The sequence below is a fragment of the Pseudopodoces humilis genome, chromosome 7 (genome assembly GCF_049639895.1).
Source record: "Pseudopodoces humilis isolate 2021_Gansu_Grassland_sample_001 chromosome 7, ASM4963989v1, whole genome shotgun sequence".
Classification (NCBI taxonomy): Eukaryota; Metazoa; Chordata; class Aves; order Passeriformes; family Paridae; genus Pseudopodoces; species Pseudopodoces humilis.
Window position 1 is genome coordinate 16,468,608 of NC_142206.1, and position 20,001 is coordinate 16,488,608.

A 20,001-nucleotide genomic window follows, 5' to 3' on the forward strand; every position below is an offset into this window, starting at 1 on the left:
CAGAGCAAACCGACTAAAAGTCAACATGAAAATCGGGTAGATATGACAGCTGTTGTCTGGATGGCTATCAAACGTCCTGTTTTGCACAGATCTAGTCATGAGAACTGTGGGATGAAAATAAGGAAGTAAATGTTCACACTTGCTATTTCAAGGCAGCTCTCAGCCAGCACTTAGTCACTTTTGGGACTGCAGTGTCTTTCTTCAGGGATTATGGGACATAACAGAGCCTTATGACAGACAGGGACAGCCCTCAGGTCCACGCTAACTTGTACCTTGGTTTTTATACTGAGCCCTGCGGAGTTTTACACACCTGCTAAATCCTCATATAAGATGTTTGTCTGCCCCAACTCCCGTGCTCTGATCTGCATGGGATCCCCTCCCATCAGTTTCTGAAAAGCTCTGTTGCTGCTGAGAAACATCTGTAAACAAAGCCACACTATACCTGGAGGCCAGGAGGAGCAGGGAATGCACTTTTTTGGATTCTTGTTATGCCAGCCAGGCCAGGAGATATGGGCAGCAGAACAAGGAGGAGAGAAGCAAGTGATCGCACTATTTCTTACTATGTGCCACAAGCCAAAAGCCCTACAGCCCAGATCCCACAAGCCCACGGGGCACACATTCTCCCAGACTGCCTGTCAATAATCTCACATTTTAAATCCTGTTAGACATGAGTAAGCTGTGGAACAGTAATCCAGGGAAGAGTCGATGCAAAACCCTGCAACGTCAAGCATTATAAACCCCCCAGATCCTCTGTGCTTCCCACCACATCTGTATGCCAAGGACCAGCGCTTGTTAAGCACCTTATATTCATGCCCTGAATATTTAGGGCCTGCCAGCCCTAAACAGGGAGCACCCTTTCTTTGCCCATGTGCAAAGGGCTTAACACAAAGGAGCCCCACAGCCTTCCAGGCTTGCTGTTGCCAAATAAATAATCACTGTGGTGCATTTTATAGAGGGCTTGGAAGGAGAGTTGCAGGACAACCACCAGACACTGCTCTGGGATTGGAGCATCCTTTGCTCGTCAGAAGTGCTCACAGAGGGGCCTGACTGAACTGGGATGAATGTGAAATGCTCGGTCTGCTGGAGGACTTGTGCGGTTTCCAGTGGCTGAAGGAAGAAGGAAAAAAAAAACAAACCAAAACAGTAATGTCAATAGAAGTGTAATGTCAAGGGAAAAAAAACAACAAAAGCATTATAAAATTATCACCTTAGGTGAGATATAGATAAAGGCCTTGTGCCCTTGGAAGGTATGATACAAAATATAAATGAAATAGATGTTCCTTGTCTGATTTTTTTTTTCACTAGTAATTCTCCTAGTGCCAGTTGCTGTATATTTTCCTTGATAAAATCAGAAGGAAAACAGCTAATCTGACACGACAAACTCATTGTATCAGAAGTCATCTCTGCTTTAAAACATGTGTCATATGACTAAACACCCTACTCCTGGTACAATGCATCTCACAGTAAATTTGGATGGAGCTCATCCTCAAATGCCCTGCTAAAAATACCCATAACAAAGGGCAACAAGAAAACATAATTCAAATCAGGGACATCTGTTCTCAAATGTTTGCAGATAATGACTGGATCGAGTGTCTGCATAAAGGATAATTATTTTCTGCAGATGGTTTGATCTGGTATTTTAAACACTGTAAAAAATCCTTGCCCCAATCACTCAGGAAAGTATGGGGGGGGGGGGGGGTGTTGCTATAAGACCTTTTTCCCGTCCTCTGCTACATTTCCTAAATGCAAGGATAAGTAAAACTAAAAACAAAAGTTTAAATGTATTAAAGAAAAATACTTAATTGAAACACAGACAAGATATATTTTCAAGTTCTGGCCTTCCATTTCTTATGTTACACTGCCTATACCCAGATAATTCTCAGGCCAAAGATTTTTATAGGAGAATTTCAAAATAAAGCAGTTGTGTGTTGTGCAAAGGGATGCCCAGCAGATTTCAAAGGGAAGGTCCATTCCCAAAAGCACAATATGCTTTTTAATACAAAATAACTCTACCACCTTTCCTTAAGACAGAGTGATACAAAACAACCATGCCCGAGAAACATTCTTATTAAATCACCCCCTGACATCTCCTTGCAATGCAGAATTAGCCCCAGGATAACGCTGCTTTGTTGGAACTATCTTTGGAGTCCGCGTGGTGGCTGGGACTGACTGCTCCACCCAGAACAAGGGGGAGCACAGGTGGGTGCCTGTGGGATGAGACAGCCCTTGGAGCCCCTGGCACAGCAGGGTGGAGGAAGCAGGGTAGGGAAAGAGGGTGATGGCTCAAGCAGCCTCTGAAAGAAGGTCCTTCCCTTGGAAAACTGGCCAGGAGTCCCATGAAATACCCATCATTCTCCCATAGCACAGGTTTTAATTAATACACGTGTCAAAAGCATGGGATCACCTCCAGCAGCTCTGCCTCTGTAAACATCCTCACCTGAGCAGGTGCTGATCAGGAAAATCGTTCAAGAGGACATCAGTGTCACAGAGCCTCTGGAAATGCTGTGCATCAGTGATCTGCATGGAAATGATTTACCTTTAAAAGTTAGGGTTGTTCAGATCTCAATGAGTGCAGTGTTGGGCTGTCTAGGAGTAGGTGTCATCCCCTCAGCAGCTGTTTGGTCATTTTTGCAATTACAGGAACAAAGAATCATAGGATTTTGGGTGAAAAGTAACCAGCAAAAACACCAGAGGACATGGTCTTAAACTGTGCCAGGACAGTACAGGTTGGACATTAGCAGGAATTTCTCCAGAGAAAGGATGATTAGATACTGGACAGCGCTGCCCAGGCAGGTGGTGGAGTCATCACGCCTGGAGGTGTTTCAGTAAAGACTGGATGTGGTACTCAGTGCCATGTCTAGTTGGCACGGTACTGTCCGGACACAGCTCGGACTGGGTCATTATCAGGACTCTTTTCCAACCCAATTGACTCCATGGTTCTGTGACCCTGTAGCAGAAAAGACAAGGCACAAGTGTGGGGCAGCCAGCCCGCATCCCACGTGCGAGGCTCCGGGACAATCTCAGGATGCCGAAGGGGCGACAAGAACAGCAGTCGCCATGCAGGATGGTCTTGGGTCAGTGCCTGGCGACCCCGTGGGAACTGCAGGTTCTCATCATCGTCTCTAATTGACACATTAATTTGCCTTGGGATGTGACCTCACGGCGCTCCTCAGCAAGAACTAGAGCACTGAGGTCCGGGCAGCGAAAAGGGACCGAGTGATGCCGGGGGGAGAGCTCCACCACCGCGCCCGGACTACAGCTCCCGGCGTGCCCCGCGCGGCGGGGCGGCGGGGCGGCGCGGGGCCGCTTCCGGGTTGGCCAGCGCGGTGTGTTTACTTCCGGCCGCGCCAGTGCGCGAGTGTCAGCCCGGGGGGGGCACCCGGCGGCCGCCCCGCCCGCGGCCGGGGAGGGACCGACCGACCGACCGGGGCAGGGACCGACGGACACAGTGGCCGAGGGAGGAGCCCCGAGCGCGCAGCGGCCCCGGCCCCCATGAGCGGGCGGTGAGCGGCGAGTCGGCGGCCGCGGGAGCTTCCCGGCGCGGCGGGACCCAGCCATGGACTGGCTCATGGGGTGAGTGGGGCCCCCTCTGTGTCCCTCCCTCCGGAGCTCTCCCGGCCCGGCCGAGGCGGCCCCGCCGCCGGGCAGCCCGAGCCCCGCGTGCGGCGCTAATGACTAATCAGTTCCTGCCGGCGGCAGCGGGAGGGCGGCTGCAGCTCAGCCCCGGGCGTCCCTGGGCGCAGCCGCCTGCGCCCGCGGGGACCGCGGGGTGCACAGCAGCCCTGGGTTTGTCCCGAGCGCTGGCTCTCTGGAAAAGTAACTTTTTCTTCTCTTTTCGCGGTATAGGCAGGCCAGGTGTGGCAGCTGTCTGTGCTTCCCACCCTTGCAGTGTGGGGCTAATCCCCCTGCGACAGAACATCACTCTAAACCGAAAGGCGTGCCAAGGTTTAAATGGCTTTCTGTAGGGAAGAAGAAGAGACCTCGGCAGAGATTAACGCCAAATCAGAGCCACGCCAGGGGGCTTGGATAGCCTGGGATTAATAGTGCTAATTACACAGAGACAGAAGGTACCGAGCTGTTTGCTGCAGGGTTTAGGTCTGGAAACCTCAGTGCAGGAGAAGGAGGTGCAGTCGATGAGAGTGACCCGATATGCCACCAGTATCTTGAACGAGATATTCTCGGTTACTTCTTGCGTGAATTGTGCTGGCGACCTGCACTCGGGTGAACCGTGAATAATTATGCTTCAAAATCGCAAGAGCACTTGGTTTATGCTCCAGCAAAACTAGCGCTGCAGTGATAACCTGCTGCCCTTAGTTTGTTCTTCACAGCAGTTTGGTCCAGTTCCTGAATGTGGTCTTTGCCATCTAGGTTGCCTCCTTTTCTAACACTGATGTGCCTAGAACAGAAGGTAGAGTATTTTGTCGCAGTTGCTGGCTGTGGTGTGTTTAGAAGGGTCATTGGCGTGTGTGTTGCCTTTTGTCTGCAGCTGATCTGTTTGGTGGGGAGAGTGCACTTGTTACTTGCCTTCACACGGGTCACATCCAACTCTCGAACCAGCTGTCAATACAAAGTTTTACTGTGAGTCTGACCCCTCGCTCACTCTGGTGGAGGGAATGCTGAATATCTGTGGGGTAGACACTGATGGCTGGCTTTTCCCCTAGCAGGCTGAGCAGCGGAAGGGCAATATATTTGTGGCATGTGAAGGGGTCTGGGTGCCATGTACTGCAAGCCTTGTGTCTTGTAAGTCATAGGGCTGCACTCTGTTGTTACATGGTGTCAGTGACAATAGAAATGACGAACTTGTTTTGATGTGTTTTGTAACAACCGCTAAGCACTGGTGGTCTGCTACATTGACTTTGTAAAAGTAAAAGCTGGAGTGTCAAAGAGTGTTACTGTAATTACAAAAAAAGGTCAAACCCGGGACTTACGCAAGTTGTATGACTCAAAATAATGCATGCCCCACTTCAACATCTGCACTTATTCTGTGCAAATTACATTGTAAAGCAGAGAAGACTCAAGGTTTATTTTAGCCAAGCTCTGAATATATTAGAATGATGGTTTTCTTATGAAAAATATTTTGGGCTTCTTGAAGTCACTACAAAAAAATTGGCATTTGTTCTGTACTTTTTTACCCAGGGTGGGTGGATCCGTCCATGTGTGGAAAAGACTTGCCTGTTTTCCCCGTTGTAATGGGAATGGATCCTGAGTCATTTGTGTGTTACTCGCTTGTTCTCAGCTATTTCCTGATATGTTTCTCTCCTGACCAAACCCAGTATTGTCCCACTGATGCTCTTAATGTTTTCTCCCCCCTTAAAACGCTGCTCGTTCTATTTGTGCACATTTGGGGGGGGATGGTTGTATGTGATTATGGCAGGAAGGGGGAGCGTTGATACTTTTAAGTGGGAAAGGCTGGAAGCCCTGGGGGACCCATGCTGTTAGCAACTGTGTTTGTGAATGGAAACATCCGTCTTGCTGCTTGACAAAGAAACTGAGGACATTTGTATGTCCAGGCAGAAGTTTGGGTAATGCCACTTGCTCAGCCTTTCTTTCAGTGGGAGCTTCGGGTGTTTGGGTCTCTGACGTGAGGAGGACAGGGCTGAAGAAAAACGGGTCTCTCCCAGTAACACATTAGTTGGTATCGATGCCTCTGGCAAGCAAAATGTATCGGTCGGCTTCTTGGTAGTGTGTCTTTTTCCTAAGTGTCCTCACTAATAAAACCATTGTGATCTTTCTTATTCCTTACTGCTTTGGAAAGGTGGTGGTTTCCAGTTTCAGCTTTCCATACTTACCCTACCCCAGCAGAAGGTCTTCTTATTGGCTGTGCTTTCATAACTTCTTGGTGTGAGAAACACCCTCCGTGTTTTTTTATTACTGAGAAATGATCCTTCTAGTGCAAGTGTGTTAAATTAGGCAGCAGTAACAGTTGCTCCTGTTCTAGGTCCTTGACCCTTCGAGCTGGTGTCACATTTATCTGATAGATGTTTAGAGTGAGATCTGCTTTATTCCTTCCTGGTCCTCCCCTTTCCTTGTGGTCCCTTGGAAAAGGGAGAAGGGTAAGTTCTAATCATACCACAAAGAGCGGCAGCCCAAGTGTCTCTGATTGCCTCAAAGTACGTAATATACCAAAAAACCCCAAAATACAAACAGAAGCTGAGGCTTACAAACAATAGTGAATTTATTACGGATTAACAGCTACAGGCTTAAGTGGTCACACACCAAAACTCCTATGGGTGCTGCCTTCTGTTCAGTCAAGTGCTTCAAAATCCAGTCAAGTCCTAAGGAAGAAAGCTGAAAAGAATGAGCTGCTGGCATGGTATGATGCTTAGTTCAGCACCAAAGTAAAACTAGAGACTTTTCTGTGGTTGATTAGTATATTTGACCCTTCCACTGAATACAATATTAACACTGATGTTGGTGAAACTCTGTGGTTTCTTCTGTGCATTCTCTGCATAAAAAAAAAAAAAAAAAAAAAGCTATTTTGAGCTTACTTGTTTTACATAGGATATATTTTAAGTGCAATTTTGACTAGAGATCAGTGTTGCTTAATTGCTTTGCTCAACAACGTTTGCCAGAGATCCATATTTCTCACTTTGGAAGAGATTCCAAACTTTTGTGTTACAAATAGCATTGATCTGCTCTTGAAGTTCAAATTAGCAACAAAGGCAGGCATTGTTCCTTCACTTATGAAACTTGCTTTTTAAACTTGTTTTAAAATATCATAATTGGATAGGAGTAAAACATATTAATGGTGCTACTAAACCTGACATGGTTTCATCTTCAGCAGTGCTGTCTGATGCTATAATGTCGGTTTTTCATAGGAGAGGAGTATTGAGTACTGTAGTGGTTTTGGTGAACCCTAATGTAATAAGGGAAGAGAGAAACAAAGTATTTTACAAACAATTACCCGTTAAACACAATTGTAACTTGAGCTTCATCTGTACTATTATCTTTGTAGTTTAGTAGGTTTATAGACTATACTGCTTGAATCTGAGAGAGATGCTTAGACTGATTTGACAAAGATTCACAGCTCCTTCTCCCAGCATTTATTAGAGTATAAGTGTAATAAAGAGAGAGAGGCTGTCTGCAAGAGGGATTTCTTCTCTATTTAAGTTTTAGGTCTTGTTATCCATACAGTCATACTATGCCCTGCTCAGTGATTTGTTCTTTCATATGCTGACCTAGTGACTTGAACAGAAGGGCCTAAAAATGATTGAAAGCTATCCATTTCTCATATTCCACACCTTCAGCTTTGGGGACAGTTAGAGAAAAGCAATGGCCTGGAAAGATAAAGAAAATACAGATGGCAGACAAAGCAAACTTCTGGCCAGGACATTTGTGCTTAAAGACAGCACAGACTATTTCTGTCTACTCAGGTGATCTGTGGTCTGCAAGACAGAGCAAGTGGCTACAGCTGAAAATTAGTAATGTCTAACAGAATCTAATAGCCCTCACACCTTGCAGATTTTCCTTTGTAATGTCAGTTAATCCATTATAAACACCACATATATATGCTGCCTTGCACAGTCTTCATCTCATCAGGATAGGTCATTGGAAAATATGTTGTAGTGAAATAACACAGTAATATAAAATTTCAGTCTTTTTGAGTATATGCTTTACTGGTGATTTTTAATAAACCATGTAAGAGAACTTCTCAAGGTCAGCACACTGCTAGATTTGTTTTGTAGAGGAGACTTGCATGTCGTGCATTTATTTTATTCAGCTGTAACTGTCAAGGACTTAAATTTAAGCTAGCAAGTTTTTTCACTTGTTTTGGATATAGGATTTTGCTACACTACTCCTATGGTAATTTTAAAGGCTAGAAGAAAGCACATAGTGCTGTTTTGTTGTCTTCCATTCTGCAGTTGTGGAAGGGTCTTTAAGAAATGTCCTCGTAAGGCCTTAAGACACTTAAGTCCAGTTCAAGATGAACTATGGTGAAATAGGAATAATATTGTCATGCAGAGAAGTCCTAACCTTGAGCCATAACAGCTGAGGACTACTTTTTTTTTTGTGAAAAAAGCACACCAGTGTTCTAGTTCTGAGTCAGTCAAAACCCAATATGCTGTTTGTCACCTGTTAGACTAAACTTTTGCTGCTTTTGAATGGGGTGCACTGTCGCAGGATATCTCAAGTTGGAAGGGAGCCATAAGGATTATCAAGTCCATTAATTGTAAGGCGTACATCTTGTAGTGGGAGCAATGAGAAATCATCCAGCAAGCTTAGCTGTCGGTTTGGCTGGTGCATCATACAGCTGAACCTACCTTTATTTAGCAGACCTTTATATAAAAAGTAGGTAGTGATTTTTATTCTGGGTACTGTTCAAAACTTCCTAATTATAGAAAATATTTCTGTTAAAAGGAAGAAAGGAATAACACAGTTCTTCAGCTGCTGTAGCTGTAGCCCTTTCTTCCCTTTAGTCATCTCCAGTGAAGAAAGTCTTGTGCCTTTAAAAGGCAGTCTTCGCTCTAGAAACTGCTGCAACCTCTCACCTTTCACAGCTTGCATGGTGTGTATCTTTGTTCTGTTTTTTAACTGACCTCACAACAGGTGTTTCCCTTGCATTCCATTCCCTGCAGATTCTTGGCTTTGCATGTCTTGGCTTTGCATGTCATTTTCCTTACTTTGAGGGAGCTGAAAATAACTCAGAATGGGTAAACCAGACATGTATGGTCCCATTGGGCAGGAAATATTCACATGCTCCTTATTTGTTTCTATTTATAGGTGTAACATTACCTGTTGGGTCCCAGGTTGCTCTCCCCAGATAAATCTAGGTCTGTCTGTGAGCCACTGGCACTCCGTTCACTGCTCGCTGATAAGACTTCAATATTACTTCAAAACCTTAGCAGACATGAGCAGTGCCTCTGCTAAACCAGAACTTAACTGTGAAACAAGTACATAACACTGTTTGCAGGTAAAATTAGATCTCCATTAAATATTAACTTGTAATATTCATTAGTATAGTAATGGAAATGTGCTGTTACTTTGAAATGTGAATTTCAAGGGCTATTAGAGTTGTAGAAAAGGAGTCATGACTGTAAGAGAGTAATTTAAATTTTCCAGGTGTGTCATTCCCTTATGTCTCCCTGGTTCTGAAAGTGCTCTGTTATATTACTGAGATGGTCACTGCCAAGGTTCTTTGTAGTGCAGAACAGGTTGAAAATAACTGCAGAGCCTTGCTCCCTCAAGTGTCCTGGTATGGTTAATTATTGATTTATTGGAGAAATTGCCAAATAAATCCTGCATTTTAAAACCTTTCTTACTTTAGCAAACCACAGAATTTATCAGTAAGTTACTTTGGCGAGTACAGTACACGTGAATACTGGTTTTATCTTATTAGAGTGCTCTTTTTCCAATGTGCTGAGGGACAAGAGTAGATAATTTTCAAAGTCCCTAAAGTAAAAGGAGCACTTTACTTAGAAAAAGAGTTGAATATTCTTAAAGTGTAGCAGTACTCCTTCCTTGCGTGTCTCTGCATGTTACCCTCTTCTCCTTTGCAGTAGCATCAGGATTCAGGAAGACAGAAAGGTAGGTTAAGATGCTCATCTGAATGAAAACAAATCTTTTTTTTTTTTTTTTTTCTGCCTTGTTTCCTCTCCTCAGGTTAGTTTTCAGCTAAATGAGTTCCTGCAGCCTGTTTGTGTGGCTACATGAATAATGTTGTTAGCACGATGGTGTTTGTGAGAACAGAAAGCTTAGGGAACATTTACTTTGGTGGCAGCAAGGACTTAAATCAACTGAATGGAATCATGTAATAATGTGATTATTAGCAGTAATTACTCTGAAAGTAATTAGTGATCTATCTTCTGGTGATGTATCCTTCTGCTTGACTGTTGGGAAGAACTGCAGAATGTTTGAAAATAGGAGATGCCATGACTAGGCTGGTGTCCTGGAGCAGTGAATGGCATCAGAGCACTGTCACAGTTGCTGTCCCCACAGTGTTACATTCAGTTATGGCTAAACTATAAATGTACTCATTGTAAACTGGATATTTATGAATAACTCAGACTTTCCAATTGGCTGTAAGTCATGTTTCATCTACCTGAGAGAAGTGCTGGCTGTGTCATGGTGTGAATGTGAAGGTAGGTGGTATTCTGGGTGCCTGGCTGAATCCAGCAGTCTGATTCAAGAGAATGTTTAGGAAGCTTGGTTCACACATGATGGCCTACGTGACTTTGCCATATTTCACTGGCAGTTTCTGTCTGTTGCATCTGCTGGATGTGGGCCCAGGGAAAGCATACTTGAAAGAGTAAAATTAATAAGAGACTGCAATTTTTAGATAGCTGCATATACAAGTTTGAACTCAGTGTTGTCTGCTCTGCATATTCTACCATCACCGATGACCTATGAAACAACTTTAATATGTGTTTCTGCTAGTGGAACACTACTGAAGTCATCCTGTCCATTGTATTTTACCTCTGTTTAGCCTTTTATTGTTGGTGATAAGGTTGTGAAGCTTTCTTGCTAGGTTCTATTTTTCAAAGTCCTTCTTAGCAATTTTTCCATTCATCTTTCTCTGCAATTACAAAAAAAAAAAAAAAAATTACCTGTGTCCTTAACTGTACATGAAATGACTAAATCTAATTATTTAAATTTATTTTTGTAATTGTGTTGATTAGAGTAGTACTGGAAAGCGTTATATCAAGTGAGACTACTTGAGAAGGAACTGTTGCTTCATGGCCTTGTTCTGGCACTTCAAACAGTTGTAGTCTAGGAGCTTCCCTGTTCCTGAGACTGTGTGCAGTAATTTTAAATAATTTAATTTTGCAGCTAGAATGATGAGTGTAACTAAATACCTAAAGAGTGGTGCGATAATTTTAGCATTACAAGGGGAAAATATGGCAGTTTTCTCAGAATTTAGTTTCCTTTTATTCTGTCAGCCAAGAGAAACTGGTCAGGGTGCAAGTTTTTCACACAATCCTCAAACCTGTATCCCTGATTGTGGAAAAAGAGCACTGAACTCACATATGCGCGCACACAAAAAATAACCCCCAAACCAGAATTTAGGTACAGTTTTCTGAGGAATGGTACAAATTAAACTGGAATCAAGACAGGGATGACTGTCATAGATCAAATTCCTTCTGAGCCTGAACACTGGAAGAGTAAAGCCATCAAGCTAGAATGTAAGCCTGCAGAAAATTGTAACTTTAAATGATCCAGGTCTGATAACTTGAGCTCTTCAGAATATATCTGCATGCTTTATAATTTCTTTTCCCCCTTCTGCACTTCTTAGGTTATAAAGGTGGTCCCTGAATATTTTTATCATCAGTGTTCAGTGACTGGATCACTGTTTTTCTTCTACACTGAAATGTCTAAATTCTTTGGACTTCTACCTGAGAACTCTCCTAGAATTTACACACAATGAGCATTATGTGTTATTATGTTGTGTGAAACAGATTGTGTAGAGGTGATCTTGACTTTTTTTCTCGCTGTTCACAAACGTCAGTCTAGAATTTCCTCATTTAGAGAACTTTTCTTTTACATGGTTCTTCATAAACCAGCATGGAATTGCTGAGGAGAGCCTTTGTTCCTTTGTTCCTTCTTAACAAGTTATGCAAAACTGGATGGAGATGTTTTTTTATGAGGAGGTGTCTACTTTGCAGATGGGCTCAGGTTACAGGATTAACTCTGTGGTTTCAGGTTTGTGTCAGGTAAATGATAAATAACTTTTTTCTTTTTTTTTCAGTCAGTCTTCTGTCTGATGATAACCAGGTGTTGCTGGAAGCCCAATCTGTAAAACCTTCATGATTATCATGTCTACTAGTCTTAGTGTGTGGCTGGTTTTCATCAGATACAAAAGGAACCCAGTTTGTAGTGAGGGCTAATAACTTTTATTAGACCAATAAATGTACTTAGGAAAGAAATAAAAAGCTTCTGGGCATGCTTGTACCTCTTATTTATGTTAATAGACTGATTTGAACAAAACCATGTTAATAGTATGGTTCTATGTCAGCTGGAGAAATCTCACCTGCTGGTTTAGCCAGGGATTGGTACCTTTTTAAGGAGCTGACCAAACTACATTCAAAAAGCCATATTTTGGCACTGGTCTTGCTATTTAAGGTTATCTGAATGTTTCCTAGGAAGGGAAAGAGGTTAGAAATTATGTATTTGCAGGTTCTGGTCTAAGGTATACAAATCCTCAGATGGCCTTAATTTTTTCCAGTGTTGTCTTATTTTGTTCTGTGAGCCAATCTTTCTTGGTCCCCTTGTAATTTCTGATTGGGGTGCCTGGGCTAACCCACAGTTCTGATGTTCTTATGGTCTTGTCTCTGTTCCCTTTTTTGTTGTAGCTAGATAGTGCCTTTTTTTTTTTTTTTTTTTTATATTAGCTGAGTTTTGAGGTTTGGGAGAAATCTGACTTCTAAGAGGTGAACAAAAGAAACAATGAAAGGAGTACTTCAGCCTAATGACTATAGCTGATTTTTTATTCAATTCTAGCCTTACTCTTTCAAAGCAGAGGACACCCCTCTGCTGCTTGACTTGCTGGGCATTAAAGAGTATTGTTTCTTTTGCACAGTGGGCATCTAACAGTGGTTGTTCTTACTGTGTCCCTTCTTCACTTGATTATTCTGGTGCCATTGGTAATGAGCAATTTTTAAAGACTAACCTGAAATTTCAGGGGGGTTTTGATTTATTTATGAATGTTTCATATTAGGCATATGATAGGCCTATGATATGATACCATGTGGTCTGGTGTAGCACAGGTTTTAGCTTTGAGTTGTGGGTGCTGTTCAAAATGCTGAACTGGGTGATTTGCATTTTTATAATCCCAGAGTGTCTGTACTGAGGTTTTCTCCCTTGCCGCACCCTGATGAATATGAAGGTACTGGCCTGAGTCACTTGAGCTTGTTGAGGCTTGAGCAAGTGGAGTAAAGTGCTATGAAAACTCATCTGAGAAAGGGGAGATTGTGGCTTCATGTTTGTAATGTACAAGCATTTAGGTATTTAACTGCAAGTGTGTAGGTAATAGGTAATGTGGTTGGTTTGCCTTTTAAAGGGGACCTTTCTGTTGTCACACAGTACTGTAATAAGCTGGTAGTTTTTATTTTGTTGTTTTGTTGGTTTTTTTCTTCTGGTGTTTGTAAGTGTTTTTCCAGGCTTGTTTCAGACAGGATGTGCAGAGTCATCCACTAAAATGTAGGCAGCTGTTGCTATATGTGGTATAACTTTTTAAGTGGGCAGGGTATTATTTACATGTTCCCAGACTCGTATTTTCTCATTATTGTTAATATAATCAATGTTTCTGTTCAAATCAAGTTCCTCTTGGTTTTAGGTGGAGTGAAAACTTACCAACTCTCACTGTTTGACTCCTTGGGAATACTTGCAAGGAGGCATCTTGTTAATGAGGAAGCATTTTCTGCAGTTCATGAAACACATGCAATATAATCCACTATTTTGCAGGACAAAATTGCTTGCTGGGTTTTTTTGTTTGGTTGTTTTGCTTGTTTTTTTAGTTGTAATCCATTTTATAATTAAAGAACAAATAGTCTTACCTAGTAGATTTATGAATTCCCATGTTTAAACATTTTTTCTGAAACATGGTGGGAGGGCATTATTATAAAAAAGTCAGCAAGAATTTATTGAGAAGGAAGTAACTTTTATAAAGACAGACAAACTTAAACACATTGGTTCTACTTGTTTAGGTGTGTCATCTGTCCACAGTATTTCTGAGCCAAGCTGAAAATGTAAAATAAAAGGGTGTTAAATATTTATTTCAGTAGGGCATAATGATTTAAGCTGACATGGAGGTTGCTTAATTTCTGAAGGACAGCTTCCATGAAGGTCTTGATGTGCTTTAAAAGATGCAATTCAAATTCACTCCTTTGACTTTTTGAGTGCCAAAGCACTTCCAATGACAAACAGTAGGAAAAAAGAATTAAAATTTGGAAAACAAATCCGAGAGTACATGAGAGATATCACCAGGCTGATAGTCCCCAGTGCTAAAAACAGCCCTTGCTGTCTGAGTAAGCAGACAGCTTTTGAGCAAAGAGGAAGTGAATATAAGAATAAGGATGGTGTTTATACATGTAATAAAACTTCGTTAGCAGACATCATCATTTCCTGTCTGGGTTTAATAAAGGAATGATAATTATTTTCCATCATTACTAAGAGCTTGATTTTCTTTTTTTTTTTTTTTTTAATAGTCCGCACAATAGTATCTTATGTACAATCACTGTTGGTAATTGAACTGTAGCTGTCAAAACAAATGCCTGAAGAGCTTGGACCCAGGGAATTCCACTACATGCCTGACCTATAAGAGTGATTTACTGTTCATCCAGATAAATGTCTGTTGCCTGGTTTGTCTCGTGTTCCCATTTAGCAAGTAGAGGCCTGCAGCAGGCTACCAGGTATCACAGGTACACATGTGTTTCTGTCTCTGGGGAATTCTCACTTGATTGTGGCTGCAAAAATTATGGCCTGCCCTTCAATCCCTGGCAGATAGTTCTTGTCTTATTGATTGTATGTAATATTTTCTTGTACTTATGGATCTAGCTAGTTTCTACATACTAAGCTGTGTAGGAGGTTTGTTTGTGTCTGTGACTTTACAGACAAAGGGTCTAGTCCCAGTTATGCCAAAAATCAGTGTATGTACTTTAATGATATCACAAGTTAGGCCAGAAGATAGTACTGACCAGTCTCAAGGGCTAAGGCAGAGAAATACTGGTGATGATGTAAGGTTGGAACTTGAGAGCACCAACTACCAGGTCAGTGCATCGTTTATGGACCACACAGAACCTCAGTGGGAAATAATCTCTGCTTTCTGGAGGGCTCACTTTGATAGTGTGATGGAAAATGAAACGTGATTGGGCTGAAACGTGCAACTTTGTACAATATTTTGTCCTCTGCTGTTACCTTTGAAACTAGTGTTCAGTACTGTTTGATGTTTTCTGCTCTTCCTGTGTCTGTCAATGAGTGTAGAAGCCAAGCTGGACATAGTCAAGCTATGGAACAGTGGAGAAGGCTGTTGTGATGGGGGAGCCAGACTGCAAGTGCTAACCGAATCCACACAGAGCTTTTTGTTCCTAACAAAGTGAAGTAGGAAGATGTTCTTATTTTTCTCCCCTATTCCTCTTAATTCCCCAGTTTACTAACCTTTAACTTAAGCTTTTTTAAAATGGCACAAAGTTCTAGTAACTCTACAGAGAGAAAGCTGATTACAACTGTTTGGTACCGCTGACCAAACAATGGAATAGATTGGTCAGTATTCATTAAAATAAGAGGGATAATATATCCTAGCTTTGGTAAGGTTTTGAATTCAAAATAATGCATTATTACCAAGGGTGTTGCAAATAAGAAGTTTCTCAAAGACTGTAAGTGAAATCAACTGTCCCACTATCCTTTTGCTGGTATATGCAAAGTATATGGACTTGTTACATGTAAAAAAAAAAAGGCAGGACTCAACAGCTGTGGGAATAACTAATGCAAATTGGATCTATGTTCCCACTGAAAGTAATAATGTTCCTGCTTACAGGAACTCTCCCCATGACTTGTTTCCTTACGATCCCTGGAGACTAGTGGTGTGGGTGGAGTGCACAGGACATGAAGTAAAAATACTTTGTGATAAACCTGTCTAAAAAAAAGTCTAATCTCCAGGGGAGATAATGGTTATCATATAGCCATGGGCTACTCATTAACTCGTGGTTCCTAAAACAAATATTATTCCAGACTGACAGCCAGCTACTAACATGAAACTGTTACTTTTTAATCTCATTTTGGATTTGTTTGTTTTTTTTTTTTTTTTACGCCAGTTTTTTGGAGTTCAGTAGTAAAATGACAACGTGAGTTTCACAGCAGGCACTCAGACCTTCAGAGAAAGAATGAGTTCTCCAATGTGTTACAAAATCAAACCCAGAAGAGCTTCAGGTTTGCTGGGCTTCAGTAAATACGTTTTCTGCTTCATAATGTGGAAAAGCAACAGCAAGGTCAAATATGAGAGGGAGAATAAGGCAAAAGTGGGTTTAAAGACATTTGACTTGCCAGCATGCTTTGACAATAAAGAACAATTTTGGTGTATTGCATAATACTAAAAGGTTGGAATAATAATAAATAGGAAGAATTTTTGTATTCAACCTGCAGTTGAGCTGTGGATTTAAATTCTATGATTCATTTAGGTAAATAATACAGTTCTGTAAAGATAACGACATTAGCGAGAGTGCTAGCAAGGATAATGCTGGTTTTCAGTCCATGCATCAAAGTTGAGCAGTCAGTCAGGAAGGAATTTCTCTTGGGATATGGTGTTGGGCAATTAGCTGCATTTCCAGAGATTTATGGGGTCTTCTGAATTGTTATGGTGTTGACTATTATCAGAATGGAGTACTGCTCTTGGTAGGCTGTTGTTTTGCATTATGATAGTTCCGATATGCAGAGGTAGATACTCAGAACATACTTGCTTAACAGCACAGTAAAGCCTAATCTTTTGTTTGCAAATACCTCCCCTTTTCATGTACAGGAAGCTGAAATGCTTAACAAAAATCTGATTACTACAGAGGGACAAGAATGTACCTCCCTTCTAAAATACCTCTTGTAAAACTCATTTCCAATATATATTTCTTTTTACAAAAGTACTAAATGTACTGGTGTTTGAGTTTGGAAAAAAAGCTGGTGTTTGTGTTTGGAAAACTTAAAGTAATCATGGAATGCATTTCCTAATGATTTTTAAGTCATAGACTAGTATGTTTTCAACGCCAAGATGTCTGACAGAAAGTTTAAGAAATTGATACCTCTTTTTCATTGTTTTAAGTTAATACCTTTTTGACTACGGTCAATTTTTTTCAGATTTATTATCCATGAAGTCAGCTGTCTTGTTAGCATATTTCACTCTTGCATTTGTTTAGGGACCCTGAATTATGGTATGTTATTCTGAAGCGTAACATAAGTCACTCTTTTGCTGGTATTTGTTGTTCAGTGTTGAAATGTCACCTTTGGGACTCTGACTGTCATTCAACAAATGTTAATCTTTCTAGTAACTTTTAATGATCTTGATAATGCAATGATAATGAGAGAAGAAGATGGAAATGGTTATTAGGGGAGAAGATTTGAAATTCTATGGACTTCAAAGTATTCCAGGATATTTATACTGAATCATGGTGGTGCTCTTGCTTTTATTTCTAGTTTTCCAGAGGTGAAAATATACCATCTTTTCTTTCTTTCCTAGAAGGAGGTAAATAATAAAGTAGGATCTGTTTTAACATCATCAAGAATAGAATGCAGACTTGGAAATGAGACCACTTGTTTGGTTATGAGTTGTATTATTGATCTCCTGTTGTTTCTCTACATTGAACTTGCTTGTTTTTCTTATAATAGGTCTTTTTCAAAGACAAGTATCTACTTGTGTTTTCAGAGAAGCCAGATGGCTTCACTGGCCTTGGTGGTCTTGAATCTGCGGTGAACAGTTTAAATACTTGAAACTTGCTTATTCCTCTTGGTTATTCTGTGCTTAAGCTTTTTAAATTTATATAAACTTCTGTCACAATCTGAAGAATTGTTTTGAGTCTGGTAATTTTTTGTGATTAAAACAAAATAATGCACTACAATATTAAAGTTTAAGCCAGGTCACTAATTATAATCCTTCAGTAGGAATTACTTTAGCATCTGGTAATAGGAAATAAAAAGATTGTAGATTGAAGGTGCTTTCCCTAAATGTAATTGCCATTTAAAATTATGTAAATGTCAAATTGAAGCTTCTTCCAACAGAATGCTTAGGGTGAAGATCTGTGATAAAAAGAATAATGATTGGGGTTTTTTTTTCCTCATTAGAGGAGTGCTTTCCCTGTTGATGGGGTTTTGCTGGTGTTGTGTGTGCACAAGAAGGATCTTAGTATGTGTTCTAAACACACTTTGTATTTCTCATTTCTATGATTAGTTCCATGGCACTACCTTAATATGCCTGCCTTTATTTTTGTAGTATAATTAGAGGAGAAAAGTCTTGATCAGGAGACATACAAACACTAAGTATGTGGAAGAAGATGATACTCTGCTGGGTATTTCAAGGACTAATACATAACCAAACCAGTTCAAGTATCTGATCAGTTAAATACTGCCTATGATTTGTTGGTATCATGCTGAAAATAAAACAGGTGTGTGTAGTGACTGGAAGCAACCCTCTTATATTCCTTAGATATTTTTGCACTTTCGGCTTATGAAACCCTGTCTTCCTTCTTTAGTAGGTTTTTAATCAAATTGTTATGAAAATATTGTGTACAGGTTATTGCACATGTAGATTTCTCAAGAATTTGCATTGGTTTAGCTAACTGTTCAAAAGATAACTAAAGTATGTATTGCAGTGTCCAACATTTGAGTCTTGTACCTCTGCACTGCCTGGTGAGATTCCATTTCCTTTAAAATAGAATTTGACTCATTCAGGTATTACATTCTCCAGAATATCTTGGAGAAGATTAAGTCCTGTATCATCTAAAGAATGACCTTGTCCTATGCCAATGGAGCAGACAAGGCTGTAGCAACTCTTATGAGCCTTTATTATGAAAAGATTTTACAAGTGCTGTCTCTTTTGTCCTCTTTTCTTTAGAAGGTATAGCTTTTACCAAAATAAAACAGAGAAGAAGTTGCTGATAAATTCTTTGGATAATTGTGAAAGTAGCTCACATCTGGGAGTGGAAGGAAAACAAAAAAAACAGTTGAACATGTAGTGCTTGCTTCCTCAGATGCACAATGGCAGCAACCAACATTTTGTAGCCTCTCTGACAGACTTCAGTGGGTTACACCTTGTCCAAAGAAAAGCTGTCTGCAATTTTAGCACAGCTGTGCCAAAGCAGGAGGTTCCCTTTCTATAGGGGAGGATTGTTGCTTTCTATTGCTCCAGTTTCTCCTTCCACTAAGTCTACTCAGGGCAGCATTTCTCTTACTACACCTTGCCATAGTAATAATAAGCTGACATAAGCACAAACTAGGAATGTTTCTGAAGACTGATTATCGTAAAAAAGCTCCAAAGTAATGATGTTGCTGTTTTACATTGATCCATGTTAGACTACAGTTGTGACTGTTCTCAGTGTTTTGGGTGCTGTTGTAAATAAATTTGTGTTCAAAAAATTGGAATGATTGTCCATATGCCACAATGGCCTCTGCTTGCTTTAATTTTCACTACTGTGACTACGAGGGAGATATTTTTACCCAGTATCTGACAAGTGAATACAAATGTCTTCTGTATGTGCCATTGCCACAGTTTTTTTTGTCATAGCTTGATATTATGAGAACAAAAGAAAGCTGGGGACCCTAGTGAGAATGTTAGAGAGGGATTAATAGAGCCTTGTAGCTATGGAGTTAAGCTGGGCTTCTGTTTTCTCTGCCAGTGACATCTTGATTTATGCATACTGGGGATGTTTTTAAACACAGAAGCAATAGGAAATAAGACAGTTTGCTTCTAGCTTGTGTTTCCGGCAGGGCTTCTTGGCTTTGCCTTCCCGTTAGACAAGAGTATTCAGAGCATAATCTTTTTGTTCCATACTCTTGTTGCTGTTTATTTGTTTGCTGGTTATGTAAAGCTCTCGGCTTGAATTTGTTCTCCCCTTGCCCAAATATTCCTTGAAGACGTAAGCTGGGAATGTGCATACCAAAAAAAAAAAAAAAAAAAAAATCCCTTGTGCACATCCTGTTTTCAGATAGTGTTATTTCCTTCAGTGTGGTGCTTCTACTGAGAATATGGCTCCACAAGGATAGCTGCTGTGTGTGACTCCTAAGGAGAGAAGTGTACAACACGGTGTAAGAGATGAGCAAGGTCGTTTTAACTAAAGCATGGAATAGTCGTTTTTTGAGTAGCATTTTGTATACTACAGGTATCTAAGTAGTCTAAATTGCACTTCAGGATTTGGGTTTATTGGGGTTTTGTTTGTTTTTCTCAGGGTTCATAGTAGGAAAAATGTAGTCAGTGTGGTAGCAGTTTGAATACTCAGGCTGTCATTGTGGAGCAGGGTACCCGCAGATGAACGCGCAAGCACTGAAAGCAGCAGTCTGGAACAGGAATATAAACTTCTCCCTTGACTTACTTCA

At 40.9% G+C, this 20,001-nt stretch overlaps 1 protein-coding gene across 1 annotated transcript in view; it reads left to right on the plus strand.

Annotated features, from left to right (window-relative positions):
- Positions 1 to 3,370: 3,370 nt before the first annotated feature.
- The window catches only part of MOB2 (MOB kinase activator 2), a 109,169-nt gene continuing 92,538 nt past the window's right edge, over positions 3,371 to 20,001 (plus strand). Inside the window, exon 1 of the mRNA XM_014252098.2 lies at positions 3,371 to 3,573. Within this exon, the coding sequence (XP_014107573.1) occupies positions 3,557 to 3,573 (17 nt within the window). The 5' untranslated portion in view covers positions 3,371 to 3,556. The remainder of the gene's footprint in view (positions 3,574 to 20,001) is intronic.